Source organism: Miscanthus floridulus, chromosome 15 (assembly GCF_019320115.1).
Source record: "Miscanthus floridulus cultivar M001 chromosome 15, ASM1932011v1, whole genome shotgun sequence".
Lineage (NCBI taxonomy): Eukaryota > Viridiplantae > Streptophyta > Magnoliopsida > Poales > Poaceae > Miscanthus > Miscanthus floridulus.
Window position 1 is genome coordinate 42,775,329 of NC_089594.1, and position 23,368 is coordinate 42,798,696.

At 45.6% G+C, this 23,368-nt stretch overlaps 2 protein-coding genes across 2 annotated transcripts; both read left to right on the top strand.

Annotated features, from left to right (window-relative positions):
* Positions 1-1,214: 1,214 nt before the first annotated feature.
* On the top strand, positions 1,215-1,952 carry LOC136507421 (uncharacterized). The gene has a single exon (XM_066502149.1). The coding sequence runs from the start codon at positions 1,305-1,307 to the stop codon at positions 1,950-1,952; it is 648 nt and encodes a 215-aa protein (XP_066358246.1). The 5' UTR covers positions 1,215-1,304.
* A 5,977-nt stretch (positions 1,953-7,929) lies between these two features.
* On the top strand, positions 7,930-8,577 carry LOC136507422 (uncharacterized). The gene has a single exon (XM_066502150.1). It carries the CDS (start codon positions 7,930-7,932, stop codon positions 8,575-8,577), a length of 648 nt encoding a protein of 215 aa, XP_066358247.1.
* Positions 8,578-23,368: the final 14,791 nt, after the last annotated feature.

Genomic DNA, 23,368 nt, shown 5'->3' on the forward strand with positions numbered 1-23,368 from the left:
GATCACCAATGTTGCATGCATAATAAGGGGCAATGACCTCACTAGCCTTCCTTGCATTGGGAGCACCTGTGGGAAGTGTAGATCCATCAGATTTGATGGAGCAGGCTTGGGGCACCGTCATCACCGAAGTGGACAATCGCCGTCGAAGTCGACACGGAGCTAGAGGAGAACGTCAAAGAGGCAGCTAAGGGTGGGGAATGAGCTGAGTGCGGGCCCGACCGAGAGGATAAGGAGCTAGGGGCAAGAAGGTCTTTTCAACTGCCCGATCCACGTTGAAAGAGTGATTTGGACTGCTACGACGCCAAAAGTGAAAAAATAATGCATTTTGAACTATTGATGTGGCAAATTTGTAATTGCCAAACTAAGGTCGGCAACTGGACGAGTGCCAACCATAGCGATGACAAAAATTTAAATTCCCCGCTAGGGTTTGTTGTGGGACTTTTTCTCACGGATGAAAGGTAGCGACGATGTCATCCATGTAAAGGCCTCTCTCTCCCCCTTACCCCATCGCCTCCTCTTCCTCCAATCGATCCAACTACACCCAACCCACCGGGCTCTAGTTCGATGGCCTCCACCAAGTATAGCCTCTGATATGAGACCGGCACTTCTCCTTACTTCGTAAGAGAAGAGAAGGAACGTCCCTGACTTTTCTTGTTTCTGGATCCAAAAATTTCCATGGCCACCATCACTACCGCCGCCGACCAATAACCAATTCATCGGCATCCTCTCGTCGGTCCTGGATCCTCTTCGATGCCGGTGCCTACATCGGCGAATGCCCCAACGGCACCACTGTAGAAGACTTCACAACTAACAAGAAATCCATCAAGGTTTCCATCTGGCCCGATGACCCACCGGTCCCGTCCCACCTGTTCATGCACTGCCCCGATCTAGGCCCTAACCTCTTTTTGGAGGATGCCCATACCGTTTCTGCCGTGGACCGCTTCCTCCTCCTCCGCATCTGCATCGGTTGCCCAACCGTCACGTCGCGGGAGAAGGGCGACTACTTCATCTACCGGGCCGAAAACCCGCCGCTTCGGCTGCTCCCCAAGCCCCGCCCCTTCCATGACGACGAAGTTGGCCTCCTTCCTCGCGGTGAGCACTTCACCATCGCTGTGCTGTCTCTTACTATGCACGGGTTCGACCTTCACTTGTTCATGTCCGAATTGTGGGCCTGGACTACTTTCGGCAAGGTGCCAATAGTGACACATCAGAGACCGTTCCCGATCAAGAACCCCACGAATGCTGTTCGGCTTAACCAGCATATTACAACCACGGTTATCACCCTCGGAGGTGAAGGTGGCACAATGGGCTGGGTCGATCTCTGGCGTGGAATCTTGTTCTCTGACGTGCTCAGCAGCAGCCCCACACTCTGTGGAGTAACCTTGCCGCTGCCACGGTCCTTGGTCAATCACGGGAAGGGGATTGAAGGCTGCCCTAAGCCAAATCGGGGCATTGCTGTTATTCAAGGTTGCCTCAGGATGGTTGAATTAGAAGTTCATATTGATGGCCTTCCAATGCTTGACCCTGAAACTGGGCACCTTAACTTTGGAGTCCATGACTGGGAGCCCTCCACATATACAAACAGGAAGATCAGTGGTGCTTGGGAGGACTGGCAGTTGGACTGCACAGCCAAGGCTTCTCACATCGATATCGACGAAGCAATGCAGTGGCAATTGCTGCAATCTGGATTGCTCCATGTAAAACAAGAAGGAAGAGAGCAGAAACTCAAAAACCTCCACACAAGTCAACCTGTCCTCAGCCTGGATAATAATGGTGCTGTTTACTTGCTGACGAAGGTCAAGTTCTTGCTGTTGACATTAAGGGCAAAAAAAATACAATCACTGGCTGAGTTCAGCACTGAAAGAAACTTGGGCCGCTCCCATGCATATTGCCCTAGTAGTATATCAAGTTATATCAATGCTCGGGCTACACCAGGTAATATTTTATTTTAGACTTTAGCATGGAATTCCTGGTGATATGATTCAATTGTGTCTTCAAGGTGCAACTGAGGCCCCGTTTAGATCCAAAAATTTTTGGATTTTGGCTACCGTAGCACTTTCGTTTGTATTTGGCAATTAGTGTCTAATTATGGACTAATTAGGTTCAAAAGTTTCGTCTCGCGATTTCTCATCCAACTGTGCAATTAGTTTTTTTTTTCATCTACATTTAGTATTCCATGCATGTGCCGCAAGATTTGATGTGACGAATACTATGCATAATTTTTTGGAATCTAAACGGGGTCTGATTGGATAACTGATTGGCTGTAAATCTAACCTTGGATACGCTATGCACTCAAGAATGCACCTATATAGATACTCCCTTTATCCTACGAAAGAATCGATTCCTAGGCCATGTTTAGATTGAAAGTTTTTTCAACCAGATGAATAGTACCACTTTCGTCTTATTTGGTAAATATTGTCCAATCGTGGACTAACTAGGCTCAAAAGATTCATCTCGTGATTTCCAACTAAACTGTGTAATTAGTTATTTTTTTTACCTGATTTTAATACTCCATGCAAATGACTAAAAATTGATGTGATGGAGAGAGAGTGAAAAAACTTAGAATTTTGAAGGGAACTAAACAAGGCCCTAGGCCAAAAATTTGTCCACGAATAAATCGATTCTTGCCGTGGACACGCAACCGGCCCGCATCGGAGTTCACCCTCGTCATTTATGGAAGCCAAGCATCCCCCCTCTCTCTCCTGCATTAACCGCATCCTTCTCCCCACCATCGTACCCTCTCCTCTTCCTCAGGTTGACCGGAAATTTCCCGTCCTTCTCCCCACCATCGCCGCCCCGAACTCTCCAATCCACAATCTCCACAGTCCCCAAAAATCTTCAATCCCTGAGACCACGTTAATGGCGCTTGGTCCATATAACGGATCCTCCTCCTCCTCGCATAGCAGATGGCCGTGGCACAATGGAGCAACGAGATCTGGAGCATGCGCATGGCGGCGGTGCTCCTAGCCGTGCTTGCGATGGCGGGCTCGGCAGCGTCGGCGGCGGTGGTGATGGCGGGATCTAGGCATGTGCGGCAGCATCAGTTGTCGTGGGCGCAGCGCCCTATTCCACGGCCGCAGCGACATTGCTCGTGGACGCGGCGGCGACAAAGGCAGCGGCGAGATCCGGTCTGGAAGCCCAGGAATCGAAGATGGCGAGTGCCGGACTCGGAGGTAGAAGAAGGCCATGTTGAGGTGCCGGACTCGGAGGAAGAAGAAGGCCATGTTGAACCGAAGAGACAATCAGTGTTGAACCAAAGAGACAATCATCGCTTAATGTACAAGAGTAAATGGTGCAACTTGGGTAGCATGGTCTTTTCTTTGCCACACTAATGTGTCCTAAATCTTCTAGGAATTGATTCTTTCGGGAATACAGGGAGTATTATAAGAATGTGAACCAATCTCAATCATTTCTTTATATTAGCATGTTACATGTCACAAGTACTGATTTGTAGTTGCCGCAGCACAACATTTTCTTGTCGCATCTCGTTATGGACCTAGTACCTACTAACTACATGCTTGTTCGCTGGTTTGACACTTGACTGAAATTGGCTAAAAAATACTGTTCCGACTGAATTATTATGAGAGAAAAATACTGTTCCGGATTGAAAAAATAAGCCGAACAAGCCATTTTTAAGATAAGCGAACTGGGGCCATATAGAAGTACTGTTTTTCCTTTTATAAACACAGATACTGCATATTTCATTTGTAGCTGATCAGACTAGATCCTTGAAAAGAACTAAAAGAATTATGTAAACCTGTTTTTTGTTAGATGTAGTGCATTGCCTATTTATTCTGTAAAGCTCTTTTTTTATTTCTTCAGTTGCTTTTATTTATTTTATCTGATGCACTTTATTACTATTGTTTACACTATTTTTACATGACTACCGGTTCCCTGAATGGTGTTGTTAGTGCATTGGTGGTAGATCGGTGTGTGATTCGTTGGGTCTTAAATTGGTACGTGACGGTTGAGAACACTCCTGTTCAATTCATACCTTAGGAGGAGGAAGCGTGGCTACACCAAGTCAATGGCTTGGCTAACATGATAGTTAATGAAATTGAGGTTAATAGCTTAAGTAACAGTGATATTGTTAATTGAAAATTATGGCAAGTCCTGTTGGGGTGGTTGAGTTCATAATAACCATATTGATGGAAGCTTTGTATGATGTCATCAATGTATCAAATTGTCGGTTGCTTTCCCTAAAATGAAAGTTGATTGACTTGTTGTCGCATCATATCAATACTACGGAATTGATAATCACCGTTGGTTTGCTAAAAATCGGCGGTGATACTTATCACCGCTGGTTTGTATTACGAACCGTTGGTGAAATGATTTTCACCGCCGGTTTCGGGTTACGAACCATTGGTGAAAATGAGGGCGATTATCACCGCCGGCTGGTAACACGAACCGGCGAACCATTGGTGAAATGATTTTCACCGCCAGTTCGTGTTACGAACCATTGGTGAAAATGAGGGCGATTATCACCGCCGGCTGGTAACACGAACCGGTGGTGATAACCTATCATTACAGCCGGTTTGTGTTACCAACCTATAGTGATGGTTGACCCATTTTTACCACCGGTTTGTGGTACCAACCGGCGGTGAAAATCAGTTCACCAACTGTTGGGTATCGGTATTAGGGATACCCAAATAAGGGATCTGAGGACCGCAGACGACAACTCGCCTAGTAATTGAGGACGTGTTTCAGTCTCGACCGACCCCTTGGGCACGGGCCCCGTGTCACCGGAACCCAAGGGTACGGGCTCCGTCTCGCCTGACCCCTTGGGCATGAGCCCCGTGTCGCCCGACCCCAAGAGTACGGGTTCCGTCTCGCCCGACCCCTTGGGCACGGGCCCCGTGTCGCCCGACCCCTTTGGTCACTTCGCTGCCTACTCCTCGTACGGCCGCTGACCGGCACATCGATTCACCATGTCATCCGCCGGGATGAGATGGGACGCCACGACTAACTGATGACGCCGGGGCATGGCACCAGTGGTGAACAGGAGCCCGACGTGGGGCCATCCCCATCACCATCTACAGCGTCGGCGGGACTTGCCTGAAGGAGAAGAAGGACCCGGCAGCCCTGGAGGCCTTCTTCTCCCCGGCTTTTCTTCTTCCTTCTCTCTATCACCTGCGCCTTCCCCTTCACCTATAAAAGGGGAAGCATGACGCTCCACGGGGAGGAGGGGGAACATACAGCAAAACGAGCACACAGCTAAACAACTCTCAGCACTCTTGAATCCTTCCACCAGAGACTTGGGACCTTCTTTGTTTTTCGCCCGTTTGTAACCCCTACTACAAACTAGTGCCGGTAACACGAGCAGCAACACACTAGACATAGGAACATTCTGCCCGAACCAGTATAAATCCTTGTGTCCTCCGAGCACACCAGTCGGGCTAGACGCGCAAATACAAATTTACTAGCCGGTGATCCGAAACACCGACACCAACGGTTCGTAATACGAACCGGTGGTGACGAGTTATGCTGTAGCACAATATAATTTGTAACTTTTTCAAACAAAGTCAGATAAAAATAAACTTTATATCAAAGTTGTAGATCGTAGTTGATGACTTTTTTATTTGAAATTGTTTACGGTACTAGAATTCTGTTTGAAGATCTTAAATTTTAAAATTCAATTTTTTTGAATTGTACAAACATCCTCAGATGAAAAACTGATCAAAACCAAAGTTGTAGATATCGCTATGATCTACAACTTTGTAGTTGACAGTTTTTTCATTAGAAATCATTTATAGTCTCAAATATTATATCTGAAGTTCTAAAATTTTGAAATTCAAAATTTTCAAACGACCTCGGATGGAAAATTGATCAAAACCAATGTTTTAGATCTTGATGAGAACTACAACTTTGTAGTTGATGACTTTTTCATTTGAAATTATTTGAGGTCCCAAAAGTATGGCTGAAGTTCCCACACATTGAAATTCAAATTATTCAAACAACATCGTTTGGCCAAACGACCAACATTAAGTTGTGGATCTCGATTAAAACAACAACTTTGTAAGTTGATGATTTTTTCATCTGAAGTCATTTAAGGTCCTAAATATTCATTTCAAAAATCCGGAGAAGCGAATACCAGGGGAATGAATATGCCATATAAATACAAGTGACTTAGGGGCAGGAGTGGTTAGAGCAGCTACATGTGAGGGCAGATGTCTCGGTTTCGAATCCCAGCACCGCGCGCTGCGCAGATTGTCGCGTGAAAAATTGCGTGACTTGTGAGTGGCTGGTGGGGCCTTCCTAGGATTAAACAAATTTTTTGCTATTTTTTTACCCATTTTTGTGATTTCTGTAAATTCTAATCATTGTCGACTGGTAACACGAACTGACGGTGATAACCTATCACTGCGGGTTCCCAACCGGTGGTAATGACCTGTCCTCATCACCGCCGACTTTCACTGCCGAGGAGCCAAAACCATCGGTGAAGAGGGGTCTGGAACCGACGGTGATGAACTTTTTGTAGTAGTGTATAGGTTTGTGCTATTTCTTTGGATGCAGCATCAGGTGGCAACTTAGGATGTTTGATGAGCCAATTGCAGCAAGCTGATGATGGGAGTCAAGTGCAGCATAAAGACTGAAAATTTAAGCTTCAATGTTGCGTTATGTTCAACGTGTTTCGATTATATACATGATAGCTGTCGAGATGTGATACTGCGTTATGTCGCTTTTGAGATATTTCTATGGTTGGTGCCCCGGTTTCTTCGATGATGTTGCATTAAATTTCTGGGAACAATTAATACTTTTAAGAAATTCTGTTGCACCAGAAGTATTGTTCGGTTAATCCCTTACTGAGGCTTTGTTAGGAATAGAAGGTAGTGTCAAGCAGAGTCCACGTTCTGGCTGAGCAAAACAGGCGCAGCACTGCAAACCGATTTTTTTAATCAAATCAAAGGCTTTCCCCAGTGGTGTTAGCATTTGATTGCTAACACCTAGACCTTTTTTTGCGCTGGCGGTTGATTTTAGGTTGGTACTGCCGTTTTTTTCAATCGCCTGTGTGAAAGGCTAGTAAAAATAACTTTTTTTACTGGCGTCAATTTAAAATCCGCCTGTACAAACGTATCTTCACCGGTGGTAGCCTTACACCGGCCGCTAGTGTAAATGTGTTTGTAATGGCGCATCGCCTCCTCTTCCTCCAATCGATCCAACTACACCCAACCCACCGGGCTCTAGTTCGATGGCCTCCACCAAGTATAGCCTCTGATATGAGACCGGCACTTCTCCTTACTTCGTAAGAGAAGAGAAGGAACGTCCCTGACTTTTCTTGTTTCTGGATCCAAAAATTTCCATGGCCACCATCACTACCGCCGCCGACCAATAACCAATTCATCGGCATCCTCTCGTCGGTCCTGGATCCTCTTCGATGCCGGTGCCTACATCGGCGAATGCCCCAACGGCACCACTGTAGAAGACTTCACAACTAACAAGAAATCCATCAAGGTTTCCATCTGGCCCGATGACCCACCGGTCCCGTCCCACCTGTTCATGCACTGCCCCGATCTAGGCCCTAACCTCTTTTTGGAGGATGCCCATACCGTTTCTGCCGTGGACCGCTTCCTCCTCCTCCGCATCTGCATCGGTTGCCCAACCGTCACGTCGCGGGAGAAGGGCGACTACTTCATCTACCGGGCCGAAAACCCGCCGCTTCGGCTGCTCCCCAAGCCCCGCCCCTTCCATGACGACGAAGTTGGCCTCCTTCCTCGCGGTGAGCACTTCACCATCGCTGTGCTGTCTCTTACTATGCACGGGTTCGACCTTCACTTGTTCATGTCCGAATTGTGGGCCTGGACTACTTTCGGCAAGGTGCCAATAGTGACACATCAGAGACCGTTCCCGATCAAGAACCCCACGAATGCTGTTCGGCTTAACCAGCATATTACAACCACGGTTATCACCCTCGGAGGTGAAGGTGGCACAATGGGCTGGGTCGATCTCTGGCGTGGAATCTTGTTCTCTGACGTGCTCAGCAGCAGCCCCACACTCTGTGGAGTAACCTTGCCGCTGCCACGGTCCTTGGTCAATCACGGGAAGGGGATTGAAGGCTGCCCTAAGCCAAATCGGGGCATTGCTGTTATTCAAGGTTGCCTCAGGATGGTTGAATTAGAAGTTCATATTGATGGCCTTCCAATGCTTGACCCTGAAACTGGGCACCTTAACTTTGGAGTCCATGACTGGGAGCCCTCCACATATACAAACAGGAAGATCAGTGGTGCTTGGGAGGACTGGCAGTTGGACTGCACAGCCAAGGCTTCTCACATCGATATCGACGAAGCAATGCAGTGGCAATTGCTGCAATCTGGATTGCTCCATGTAAAACAAGAAGGAAGAGAGCAGAAACTCAAAAACCTCCACACAAGTCAACCTGTCCTCAGCCTGGATAATAATGGTGCTGTTTACTTGCTGACGAAGGTCAAGTTCTTGCTGTTGACATTAAGGGCAAAAAAAATACAATCACTGGCTGAGTTCAGCACTGAAAGAAACTTGGGCCGCTCCCATGCATATTGCCCTAGTAGTATATCAAGTTATATCAATGCTCGGGCTACACCAGGTAATATTTTATTTTAGACTTTAGCATGGAATTCCTGGTGATATGATTCAATTGTGTCTTCAAGGTGCAACTGAGGCCCCGTTTAGATCCAAAAATTTTTGGATTTTGGCTACCGTAGCACTTTCGTTTGTATTTGGCAATTAGTGTCTAATTATGGACTAATTAGGTTCAAAAGTTTCGTCTCGCGATTTCTCATCCAACTGTGCAATTAGTTTTTTTTTTCATCTACATTTAGTATTCCATGCATGTGCCGCAAGATTTGATGTGACGAATACTATGCATAATTTTTTGGAATCTAAACGGGGTCTGATTGGATAACTGATTGGCTGTAAATCTAACCTTGGATACGCTATGCACTCAAGAATGCACCTATATAGATACTCCCTTTATCCTACGAAAGAATCGATTCCTAGGCCATGTTTAGATTGAAAGTTTTTTCAACCAGATGAATAGTACCACTTTCGTCTTATTTGGTAAATATTGTCCAATCGTGGACTAACTAGGCTCAAAAGATTCATCTCGTGATTTCCAACTAAACTGTGTAATTAGTTATTTTTTTTACCTGATTTTAATACTCCATGCAAATGACTAAAAATTGATGTGATGGAGAGAGAGTGAAAAAACTTAGAATTTTGAAGGGAACTAAACAAGGCCCTAGGCCAAAAATTTGTCCACGAATAAATCGATTCTTGCCGTGGACACGCAACCGGCCCGCATCGGAGTTCACCCTCGTCATTTATGGAAGCCAAGCATCCCCCCTCTCTCTCCTGCATTAACCGCATCCTTCTCCCCACCATCGTACCCTCTCCTCTTCCTCAGGTTGACCGGAAATTTCCCGTCCTTCTCCCCACCATCGCCGCCCCGAACTCTCCAATCCACAATCTCCACAGTCCCCAAAAATCTTCAATCCCTGAGACCACGTTAATGGCGCTTGGTCCATATAACGGATCCTCCTCCTCCTCGCATAGCAGATGGCCGTGGCACAATGGAGCAACGAGATCTGGAGCATGCGCATGGCGGCGGTGCTCCTAGCCGTGCTTGCGATGGCGGGCTCGGCAGCGTCGGCGGCGGTGGTGATGGCGGGATCTAGGCATGTGCGGCAGCATCAGTTGTCGTGGGCGCAGCGCCCTATTCCACGGCCGCAGCGACATTGCTCGTGGACGCGGCGGCGACAAAGGCAGCGGCGAGATCCGGTCTGGAAGCCCAGGAATCGAAGATGGCGAGTGCCGGACTCGGAGGTAGAAGAAGGCCATGTTGAGGTGCCGGACTCGGAGGAAGAAGAAGGCCATGTTGAACCGAAGAGACAATCAGTGTTGAACCAAAGAGACAATCATCGCTTAATGTACAAGAGTAAATGGTGCAACTTGGGTAGCATGGTCTTTTCTTTGCCACACTAATGTGTCCTAAATCTTCTAGGAATTGATTCTTTCGGGAATACAGGGAGTATTATAAGAATGTGAACCAATCTCAATCATTTCTTTATATTAGCATGTTACATGTCACAAGTACTGATTTGTAGTTGCCGCAGCACAACATTTTCTTGTCGCATCTCGTTATGGACCTAGTACCTACTAACTACATGCTTGTTCGCTGGTTTGACACTTGACTGAAATTGGCTAAAAAATACTGTTCCGACTGAATTATTATGAGAGAAAAATACTGTTCCGGATTGAAAAAATAAGCCGAACAAGCCATTTTTAAGATAAGCGAACTGGGGCCATATAGAAGTACTGTTTTTCCTTTTATAAACACAGATACTGCATATTTCATTTGTAGCTGATCAGACTAGATCCTTGAAAAGAACTAAAAGAATTATGTAAACCTGTTTTTTGTTAGATGTAGTGCATTGCCTATTTATTCTGTAAAGCTCTTTTTTTATTTCTTCAGTTGCTTTTATTTATTTTATCTGATGCACTTTATTACTATTGTTTACACTATTTTTACATGACTACCGGTTCCCTGAATGGTGTTGTTAGTGCATTGGTGGTAGATCGGTGTGTGATTCGTTGGGTCTTAAATTGGTACGTGACGGTTGAGAACACTCCTGTTCAATTCATACCTTAGGAGGAGGAAGCGTGGCTACACCAAGTCAATGGCTTGGCTAACATGATAGTTAATGAAATTGAGGTTAATAGCTTAAGTAACAGTGATATTGTTAATTGAAAATTATGGCAAGTCCTGTTGGGGTGGTTGAGTTCATAATAACCATATTGATGGAAGCTTTGTATGATGTCATCAATGTATCAAATTGTCGGTTGCTTTCCCTAAAATGAAAGTTGATTGACTTGTTGTCGCATCATATCAATACTACGGAATTGATAATCACCGTTGGTTTGCTAAAAATCGGCGGTGATACTTATCACCGCTGGTTTGTATTACGAACCGTTGGTGAAATGATTTTCACCGCCGGTTTCGGGTTACGAACCATTGGTGAAAATGAGGGCGATTATCACCGCCGGCTGGTAACACGAACCGGCGAACCATTGGTGAAATGATTTTCACCGCCAGTTCGTGTTACGAACCATTGGTGAAAATGAGGGCGATTATCACCGCCGGCTGGTAACACGAACCGGTGGTGATAACCTATCATTACAGCCGGTTTGTGTTACCAACCTATAGTGATGGTTGACCCATTTTTACCACCGGTTTGTGGTACCAACCGGCGGTGAAAATCAGTTCACCAACTGTTGGGTATCGGTATTAGGGATACCCAAATAAGGGATCTGAGGACCGCAGACGACAACTCGCCTAGTAATTGAGGACGTGTTTCAGTCTCGACCGACCCCTTGGGCACGGGCCCCGTGTCACCGGAACCCAAGGGTACGGGCTCCGTCTCGCCTGACCCCTTGGGCATGAGCCCCGTGTCGCCCGACCCCAAGAGTACGGGTTCCGTCTCGCCCGACCCCTTGGGCACGGGCCCCGTGTCGCCCGACCCCTTTGGTCACTTCGCTGCCTACTCCTCGTACGGCCGCTGACCGGCACATCGATTCACCATGTCATCCGCCGGGATGAGATGGGACGCCACGACTAACTGATGACGCCGGGGCATGGCACCAGTGGTGAACAGGAGCCCGACGTGGGGCCATCCCCATCACCATCTACAGCGTCGGCGGGACTTGCCTGAAGGAGAAGAAGGACCCGGCAGCCCTGGAGGCCTTCTTCTCCCCGGCTTTTCTTCTTCCTTCTCTCTATCACCTGCGCCTTCCCCTTCACCTATAAAAGGGGAAGCATGACGCTCCACGGGGAGGAGGGGGAACATACAGCAAAACGAGCACACAGCTAAACAACTCTCAGCACTCTTGAATCCTTCCACCAGAGACTTGGGACCTTCTTTGTTTTTCGCCCGTTTGTAACCCCTACTACAAACTAGTGCCGGTAACACGAGCAGCAACACACTAGACATAGGAACATTCTGCCCGAACCAGTATAAATCCTTGTGTCCTCCGAGCACACCAGTCGGGCTAGACGCGCAAATACAAATTTACTAGCCGGTGATCCGAAACACCGACACCAACGGTTCGTAATACGAACCGGTGGTGACGAGTTATGCTGTAGCACAATATAATTTGTAACTTTTTCAAACAAAGTCAGATAAAAATAAACTTTATATCAAAGTTGTAGATCGTAGTTGATGACTTTTTTATTTGAAATTGTTTACGGTACTAGAATTCTGTTTGAAGATCTTAAATTTTAAAATTCAATTTTTTTGAATTGTACAAACATCCTCAGATGAAAAACTGATCAAAACCAAAGTTGTAGATATCGCTATGATCTACAACTTTGTAGTTGACAGTTTTTTCATTAGAAATCATTTATAGTCTCAAATATTATATCTGAAGTTCTAAAATTTTGAAATTCAAAATTTTCAAACGACCTCGGATGGAAAATTGATCAAAACCAATGTTTTAGATCTTGATGAGAACTACAACTTTGTAGTTGATGACTTTTTCATTTGAAATTATTTGAGGTCCCAAAAGTATGGCTGAAGTTCCCACACATTGAAATTCAAATTATTCAAACAACATCGTTTGGCCAAACGACCAACATTAAGTTGTGGATCTCGATTAAAACAACAACTTTGTAAGTTGATGATTTTTTCATCTGAAGTCATTTAAGGTCCTAAATATTCATTTCAAAAATCCGGAGAAGCGAATACCAGGGGAATGAATATGCCATATAAATACAAGTGACTTAGGGGCAGGAGTGGTTAGAGCAGCTACATGTGAGGGCAGATGTCTCGGTTTCGAATCCCAGCACCGCGCGCTGCGCAGATTGTCGCGTGAAAAATTGCGTGACTTGTGAGTGGCTGGTGGGGCCTTCCTAGGATTAAACAAATTTTTTGCTATTTTTTTACCCATTTTTGTGATTTCTGTAAATTCTAATCATTGTCGACTGGTAACACGAACTGACGGTGATAACCTATCACTGCGGGTTCCCAACCGGTGGTAATGACCTGTCCTCATCACCGCCGACTTTCACTGCCGAGGAGCCAAAACCATCGGTGAAGAGGGGTCTGGAACCGACGGTGATGAACTTTTTGTAGTAGTGTATAGGTTTGTGCTATTTCTTTGGATGCAGCATCAGGTGGCAACTTAGGATGTTTGATGAGCCAATTGCAGCAAGCTGATGATGGGAGTCAAGTGCAGCATAAAGACTGAAAATTTAAGCTTCAATGTTGCGTTATGTTCAACGTGTTTCGATTATATACATGATAGCTGTCGAGATGTGATACTGCGTTATGTCGCTTTTGAGATATTTCTATGGTTGGTGCCCCGGTTTCTTCGATGATGTTGCATTAAATTTCTGGGAACAATTAATACTTTTAAGAAATTCTGTTGCACCAGAAGTATTGTTCGGTTAATCCCTTACTGAGGCTTTGTTAGGAATAGAAGGTAGTGTCAAGCAGAGTCCACGTTCTGGCTGAGCAAAACAGGCGCAGCACTGCAAACCGATTTTTTTAATCAAATCAAAGGCTTTCCCCAGTGGTGTTAGCATTTGATTGCTAACACCTAGACCTTTTTTTGCGCTGGCGGTTGATTTTAGGTTGGTACTGCCGTTTTTTTCAATCGCCTGTGTGAAAGGCTAGTAAAAATAACTTTTTTTACTGGCGTCAATTTAAAATCCGCCTGTACAAACGTATCTTCACCGGTGGTAGCCTTACACCGGCCGCTAGTGTAAATGTGTTTGTAATGGCGAGCACCTGCTGGTGGTGCTGACAAGGGAAGATTGAGCAGCGCTGCAAGTAAAAAAGGAGCAAATCAACACCAGGGACATGAGATTGAGATGTCAAAGAAGAAAACACCAAAGCTGTAGCTACTCTTAGGGCATCTCACTATGTAAAAAAAAGCTGATTAAAAAAAGCTGATTACAGACACGTGTTAAAGCACATCACAGACGCGGTTTTACGCGCCACGTTTCCCATAAGCACTTACTTCAGACGGGTAAATCCGTGTCTATAATAAGATTGTACTACATACGCATGTTACCAAAACAAGTCTGTGATACTTAATGTGATTTGCTTATAGGACAGATTGGTGGAGTCAATACGCGTATGTAGTAATAAATTACCAGAGACGTGTTTTCTTCACATGCATCTATAGTAAAGTCAAGACATGTCTGTAATAGAGTCAACACACGTATGTAGTAACAACTTCTCATAGACGCGTTTTCTTCACATGTGTCTGTAGTAAAGTCAACATGTGCCTGTAGTAAGAAGTTACTTCAAACACATTTTCTTTTCACGCATATGTAGTAAGAACCATACTAAAGACAGCAACTTTGTAAATGCGTTTGTAGTATAAGTGTACCAACAGACGCCGCTAGTCTACACGTGTTTGTAGTATTATTCTTACTATAGATGCGTCTGTAGTCTACACCCATCTATTTTCTGGCCCTTATCAGAGACGCGACCACAACACAGAATCGCACATGTTCGCACAGAATCACACAACAGCTTCACAATCAAATGACATACACAGATCACTTCACTTAATTAGCTTCAAACACATCACAATAACAATTCATTGTTCATCAACACAGATCACAGTAGTATGTTCATCACACAACACATATCAACACAGGGATCACAATAGTACTTTGTTCATCACACATTGAGCTAGCTAGCTAGGTGTAACAACCCAGAAAATCCAACAACCCAAAAAATCCCAACTTTAAAAAACTTTTCTAGAAATCCTTGTGTGATGAGTGATGCATGCTAGGAAGCCACCCTAGTTGCCCATTAGTACCTATATCTAGATGGATGAGCATTTACATTAACCCAAGTCATGAGTTGCTTCTTATTGATTTTATGTGATGATAATTAAAACTTGATCCACCCTTGAAATAAATATTTGTGTGTGTGGGCCCAGGCCCAGGCTTGACCTAGAACCCCCTAAGTTGACCCTAGGTGGACCCCATTAAGGAGGTATACATATATGGAATACATGTATACATGTATAGGTGCTAAAGAGTAGAAAGGAAAAATAGAAAAGGAATTAGAAAGGGAGTGTAAATGGAAAAGAGAAAGGGAGCCCACGCCCTTAGTCGGCCTGACCTGCCACTCCACCCCGCGCTCTCGCCGGCCCGGCCTACTACTCCACTTCGAGCCCCAGCAAGCCCTAGCCATGCGCGCGCCTATTGCACCTGGCGAAGGCTGCCCGTGCCAAATTACGCCACCGACGCTGCCCACTCCATCTCTCATGGTCGCTGATGTGTGGGCCCATGTGACCCACTTGTCATCCCCTTCTTTTCACCCTCCTCTGCTTTTCCCCGCGCTCGCGTCGTGCACACCGGCGAGAATTCGATGGGCGACCGCACCATCGTGACCGTCCACGCAAACCACCGCCCTAGATGCCCCCCTTGGATGGCCGCCATGTCACCGATTTGTGCCCTCTCCCTGATGATGCCACCGGCGTGGCCCCACCGTGATGACAATGCCGACGTCACCTGCCAGCAGCCCTTGATCGCTGCCGCTCTCAAAATTGGAGGCGCCAAAGCTCCCACGCCCCTCTGCCGCACCCCCAAACCCTAGCCCTGAGGCCATGATCACCGCCACGTGCCCCCCCCCCGTGCGTTGTACACCATCCGCCGCCTCGCCATAACCAAGCTCGGCTATATAAGCCGCACCCCGTGACCTAGCACCTCTACCATGCCCCCACCGCCACTGGTGGCACCCTAGACCACACCCACTGGGACTAGAGAGGGAGGGAGAAGGAAGAAGGGACGAGGACCACCCCACCGGAGCTCTACCATGGTCGCCGGAGCGGAGGACGTCGCCCCAAACGACTACACCGATGACGCAGCTCCTCCTGCACTTCACTGACTCACCACGGCATCACCTCACCATGGCACCGCCATCCTAGCCCCGTTCGAGCCCTATGGTGAGCCCCGCCGCACTCTCTGCCTTCACCGGTGAGACCCGCCATGGCCTCCACCACTTGGGAGGGCCAAAGGTCACGCCTTTGGTCGTCACCAAGCACTACACGTGCATGCACACCCACACCGGTCATAGCACGGTGATGCTAAGCCACTTGGAGGCTCAGGAACGCCCATGCCAGCGCGCCTGCACTCACGTGCACGCCGTGCCAGAGTGCCACCACGGCGAGCCATCGTTCCATCTGAGCTAGGTCAGTAGAGGCCTCGAGATCGCCACACACGGGTCTACCTTCTTGAGAGCCACCCCTAGGACCTATCCATAGCCGAGAAGGAGCCCTAGGCCATCCAGCCAAGCCCACGACGCCAGCGCAGCCGTGCGCTAGATTGTTGCCGTGTCGGGGTTGTTTCCGTCAATGTCGGCCGCATCACTGGCCAAGGACTGGTCGAGCGCTTCCACCGTAACCCCACACACCTAGCAGAGCCCATGGTGGCACTAGAAGCCTACCCATGCCCTAGTTCGCTGAGGCCACTGCCTCCGTCGAATTGCCGCCAGTGCCCTTGATTGCCGAACGGACTCCGCCATGACTTTTGGTCACCGGCGCCGCCCCTCTTATTGTCCCTAGGACCCGCTTAGAGCTAAATCAAGGCCAAGGCTACATGGCAACCTCGCCACACTAGCCTCTGCACCGCCATCTATTGCCATCACCTTGCCGAACCTAGAATGGCCACGATGAGCGCCAAGACACCGCCTTTAGGCCCCTACCACATCCGCCGGGATGCGAAGAGACCCTAGGAGCGCCGCTGAGCCCCATTGTGCCATGACTCGCCGCCTTCTTCTCAAGCTTGGTAGGACACCTCGAGGCAAAGTGTCCCATGTCTCCACACTTGTAGCACTTGATGTGAGCCAAATCTCTTTTATCTTCTTGATTCTTGCTCATCATCTTGGCATCTTGAATAGGAGCTAGATGCCTTGCTCTTCCTCCTCTTCTTGTGATGAGGACATCACTCCTTAGGATGTACCTACTGATCCTCCAACTATTATGTAAGGTCCAATGACCCAAGCTCGAATGCGTCAACTCAATTTAGAGGTGAGCTCGTTCTTAAGCGATCCTTTTCATACTTTTGAGAATAGACTACTACCTAATGTTGTTATCTTGCTTAGGAACATAGAAGAGGGTCATGACGAGGACATCACTCCATCACATACAAGACAAGGAGAGGAGGAGGTCCAGCATGGGCGTCCAATTCATCTTTCTCATGGTGGAGGCCCAGTCCAACTAAAGTTGGAGCCCATCTCGGGTTCCAGGACTAGTCTGTCATAAAACTGGTCACACGGGCGCGTCTAGGCTCCGTTTTCGATGATCCACATATGGATGGAGAGCTAATTAGATAAGAAAGCCAATGTAAGTGGCCTCACATCAAAAGCCCTTTGGAATCAACAAAAATCATCGAAACAAGTCAGCATCCAGAATTTGCTAGGGTGCTGCGACATCGTCTTTTGGTCCGTTGGACCGTGTATCGTGTTTGGGCCCATTAGGGGCGCGTCTAGGGGGTGACGCCCAAGAATCTATATTATACCGCCGTCACTATCGTTAGGGTTTTGGGTTTTGCTTAGATTAATATGTCAAGAATAGTTTCGCCGTTCATCGGTTTGTGAGACCCCACCATCGTGAGATTAATCATTCATCTACAATTTGGTTGTTTTCTTTCTTATTCTTGCTTGTGTTGTTCATTCCACAGGCAGGGGATAGCCAACTTGGCGAGGTCAACTGGATCCATGTCTCGGTTGTTAACCAGATGAGTTGTGGTGCTAAGATTGTAGGGTTTGATCTTTTGATCTGAAGGCAGATCGGTGTGTCATTCTCCGCCACAACGATAGTTACCTCTACCTGACGGAAGATCAGGATCCCTGTCCCCATTAAGTGGTACCGTTAGGTTCACATTTATCCCCTAGTTTTGAGTGTTTTGCATTCGTCCTATAGTCTAGTGCCATACTCATTTTTTTCCAGTCCTAGACCTTCCGCGCCATAGCCTTTGCATATTTTAGTTTCAGAGTCCGTCGTGTTGAGTTTGTGTCCTGGTCGATGTTTTGTTGCTGATTAGGTCATGTTAGAGTCTAGTTTGTGTGTTTTTCCCCATCGTTTCCATCAAATCCTTGCTGCCGTGACCAATTTTGCGTGTATTGTTCCTGTTTTGTCCTATAATTCGGAGTTAGTTCTCAAAACTGGTCTAGTTTTCGCATATGAACTCGGATTTCGATGTTCCGTATATCAAAATCGATCACAAAAAAATTTTAGATCCGTTCGTCCCTCGTTGTGTTGGGGTCGAAAATTTTTATTTTGGCCAAAAACTGGCCACAAGATTCTCTTTTTGTGGTCACAAGCTTTTTGTCAATTTTGAGCACGTCTTCTGAATTTTTCATAGGCCACGCCTTTCACTTATTTAAGCTCATATTTTCTATGGTTACTTCTTTTGTGCTCCTAAGTGAAAAAATATCAAAAAATTAAAAGAAAAAGTCAAAGTTTTCCCAAAAAAAACAACAACAGCCCAAAAAATAGAAAAGAGAGGGGCAAAAGAGGAACAATACCTAAAGGAGCACATAGAGAAGGCCAAAGTGAGCTGTGTTAGCGTGTGCTGTCTGGTGCCTTGTTCGTATTGCTCTTGCTATCCACCATATTTGTTTGTCACACACCTGACACTTGGAACATTTTAGACCAGCAATGAGAACAAGTACTTTGTACTATAATTCAGCATTACTTTCTATTACTGACTTGTGTGCCAAATATACATATTATTCTTTGTGTGCCTTCCAAGCTCCACAAACTCTTCAGATCAGTACAGAAAAAGTCCTTTGCAATCTTAGTACCACTGCCTCATAGGTATCATGAACCAGCCGTCGGTTATACCGTCCACTACTTTCGTTGGTAAGAACTTTGTAAGAGCTTGGTAAGACGCTTCCACTTGCTATGAAAAGTGACACCACTAGTCATTTGGTAGGGATAACTTTCACTATTTGTTCATGTTTTTGTGTTTACAATGGCAGGAGATGATTAGACTGGAGATAACAATCCCAAGGATTTCAACGAGTGTGTCAGCCAAGAGCAACTGCAAGCTGCTGTAGAGAATGCCCAAAAAAGGATGAATGAGACTGTCAGGAAGGCCGTCACTGACGCACTCATTGAACTCAACATTGGCAACAACATGGAGAGATTGGACAAATGAATTTCCATGCTAACCGACAAGGTTACTGAGTTGGAAACCTTTGTGGCGGTCAACAACGACGTCTCCGACAGCAACACCGATGGTCTCTTGCCAGAAGACACGGTGTATAATGCCAATGGGAACATAGATCGAGCGGCCTTCCGACAAGCAAGATTATGACGACGTCTTCGCCACAACACAACAGGTATGGGTGGTGTCCACCACAATCAAGGTAATAATCATCGTGTGCCCGATGATCCTTATGCTAAGATTAAGTTCACAATACCATCTTTTTTGGGTCATTATGATGCTGAGGGATATCTTGATTGGGAGATGACGGTAGAACAAAAGTTTAGTGCCCACCTTGTGCCTAAGCAACATAGAGTTCGACAAGCTACTAGTGAGTTTAAGGACTTTGCCATTATTTGGTGGAATGGGCTAGCTGCACAGGATGCTTTACCTGGTACGTGGGAAGAACTTAAGATAGCTATGCATGATCGTTTTGTTCCTCCATCTTATCATAGAGACTTGCATAAGAAATTGATGCATTTAGAACAAGGAGAGAAATCTGTATAGGATTACTATGGTGAGCTCCAAAAGGGATTGATGCGTTGTAGTGTTGTGGAGGGGAACAAAGATTCCATTTGTCGTTTCTATTTGGGTTCGAGGCGCGAGATTTAGGACATTGTTGATTATAAAGAAATTCACACTATCAACCAGTTGTTTCAGTTCGCTATGCTTGTAGAAAAGGAATTGCAGGGGCGTGAACAGCAGAGCAAGAGCAAGGTCAGCACCACATACACGCCACGCTCAACACCATCTTTGGGGCTGACCAAGCCAACCACTTTTCGGGCACCTCCACCAGTGAGCAAGCGACCAGCAGCCTCTAGAGTTACTGCTACACCTAAGGCACCTCCCACACGACCTTCAGATTCAGGTAAAAATTCTTTGTAGGTGCCTACTAAGAGTGCTCATCCATTGCATGAATGGGATGCACTTCGGGTATTCAGTGCCACCGCTGCCATGGAATTGGCCATGTGTAGAAGGACTGTCTAAGTCAGCGGGCATACATTGCTACAGAAGATGGTTACATCAGCACCTCTGACATTGAAGATGAAGAAGACGAAGATATAGATGAGGAGGACAGGCGAAGTCCTTGGTGAAGAGGATACAACAGCCTATAGGAACATCATTGTATAGCGGGTGCTTAGCACACAAGTACAGCAACCTGAGAAGCTACAACGCCATAACTTGTTCTAGATTTTCTTCATCATCAGCAACCATCGAGCACTGTCATTATTGATGGAGGTAGCTACAATAATTTGGTGAGTTCTGATTTGGTCAAGAAGCTTGGCTTGACCACATGCCCGCACCCACATCCATACCATATTCAGTGGCTAAATGATTCTGGAAAAGCAAAGGTAACACAAACTTGCAGAGTTTCATTTTTCATTGGTTCTTATGTTGATTCTGTTGATTGTGATGTGGTACCTATGCAAGCCTGTTCACTCTTATTGGGTCATCCTTGGGAACATGACAATGATGCTACACACCATGGTAGAAGTAATAAATACACTTTTGTGCATAAAGGAAAGAAAATTACTTTGGTACCTTTGACCCCTGCTTAAATTGTACAAGCTGATAGAGAACGCGTTGCTAGTTTGAATGATGTTCAATCTAAAAATCAGCAAGTTGCTAATTCTATTCTCCCACCTAAAAATGATAAGTCTACATCTATTTCTAAGGCCGAGGGATTAAATTGAAGGGTGGTGTTATGCTTGCAACAAAATGTGACTTTGCTAAAATTTCTGATGATGATATTTGCTATGCTTTGGTATGCAAACAAGCTATGTTTTCGCTTGATGATATTGTTAGTTCGGTGCCTCCTGCTGTCACTAACCTTTTGCAGGAGTATGAGGAAATTTTTCTAGCTGAGATACCCCCGGGGCTGCCACCTATGAGAGGGATAGAGCATCAAATCGATTTGATTCCAGGAGCAACCTTGCCCAACCGTGCTACCTATCGAACCAATCCTAAGGAGACTAAGGAAATTCAGTGGTAAGTCCAAGACCTTCTAGACCGTGGGTATGTACGTGAAAGTCTTAGTCCTTGTGCCATTCCTATACTTTTGGTTCCTAAGAAAGATGGAACTTAGCGTATGTGTGTTGATTGTAGAGCCATTAATAATATTACTATTCGGTATCGTCATCCTATTCCTAGGCTAGACGACATGCTTGATGAGTTGTGTGGCTCTATAATTTTCACCAAGATTGACTTGTGAAGTGGCTACCACCAAATTAGAATGAGACTTAGAGATGAATGGAAAACTGCATTTAAAACCAAATTCGGGTTGTATGAGTGGTTAGTAATGCCTTTTGGATTGACAAATGCACCTAGCACTTTCATGCGCTTAATGAATGAGGTTTTAAGAGCTTTTATTGGTCGTTTTGTGGTAGTTTACTTTGATGATATATTGATTTACAGCAAGTCTTTTGTTGAACATATGGATCACTTATGTGCTATTTTTAATGCTTTACGTGATGCACGATTATTTGGTAACCTTGAGAAGTGCATCTTTTGCACGGATTGAGTTTCTTTTCTTGGCTATGTTGTAACTCCACAGGGAATTGAGGTGGACGAGATGAAAATTGAAGCCATAAAGAGCTGGCCAGTTCCCCAAACCATCACGCAGGTGAGGAGTTTTCTTGGTCTTGTAGGATTCTACAGCTGCTTCATCAAAGATTTCATCACCATTGCTGCCCCATTGCATAAGTTGACGAAGAAAGGGGTGGTGTTTCATTGGGGAAAGGCACATGAGGAGTCCTTTGACACTTTGAAGGACAAGCTCACACACGCACCATTGCTGCAACTTCCAAACTTTGATAAGACTTTTGAGCTAGAATGTGATGCTAGTGGAGTTGGCATTGGGGGTGTTTTGATGCAAGATGGTAAACCCATTGCTTACTTTAGTGAAAAATTACATGGCCTTGTCCTGAATTATTCCATGTATGATAAGGAATTGTATGCACTTGTTCGTTCTTTAGAGATGTGGTGTCATTATTTGTGGCCTAAAGAATTTGTTATTCATTCTGATCATGAATCGCTTAAGTATCTTCACTCTCAACATAATCTAAATAGTAGGCATGCTAAATGGGTTGAATTTATTGAATCTTTTCCTTATATTATCAAACACAAGAAAGGGAAGGATAATGTGATTGTTGATGCTTTGTCTAGATGATATACCTTGCTATCCCAACATGATTGTCGGATTTTTGGGCTTGAATCAATAAAAGAACAATATGCGCTTGATCCTAATTTTAAGGACGTGTTGCTGAATTAGTAGAGAGGGACATACATGGAACAAGTTTATGATCAATAATGGGTTTTTGTTTAGAGCTAACCACCTATGCATTCCAGTTGGCTCCGTTCGTCTTTTGTTGTTGTAGGAAGGCACATAGAGGCGGATTGATGGGACATTTTGGTGCCAAGAAGACTGGAGGAGGTGCTGTCCACACATTTTTTTGGCTAAGGATGAGGCGAGATGTAGAACGGTATGTGGCTCGGTGCGCCACATGTTAAAAAGCTAAGTCACGGTTGAACCCACATGGTTTGTATATGCCTCTTCCTGTTTCTTCTACTCCTTGGGTTGATATATCTATGGATTTTGTGTTGGGTTTGCCAAGGACTAAGAGGGAGAGGGATAGTATTTTTGTGGTGGTTGATCATTTTTCTAAGATGGCATATTTTATTCCTTGTCATAAGAGCGACGATGTTGTTCATATTGCTGACCTTTTCTTTCAAGAAATCGTTCGCTTGCATGGTATGCCTTCTACTATTGTTTCAGATCGTGATGTAAAATTCTTGAGTCATTTTTGGCGCACTTTGTGGAATAAATTGGGGATCAAGCTGTTGTTTTCTACAACATGTCATCCCCAAACTGATGGGTAAACTGAGGTAGTGAATCGAACATTGTCCACCATGTTGAGAGCAATTTTGAAGCACAATTTCAAGATGTGGGAAGAGTGTTTGCCGCATGTGGAGTTTGCATATAATAGGGCGGAACATTCCACCACTAAGGTAAGTCCTTTTTAGGTAGTGTATGGTTTTAACCCCCAGGCTCCTATTGATCTTTTGGCTTTACCTACCACTGAGAGAACACATAGTGATGCTAGAGAGCGTGCTAATTTCATTCGTAAGTTGCATGAGACAACTAAAGCAAATATTGAAAGAATG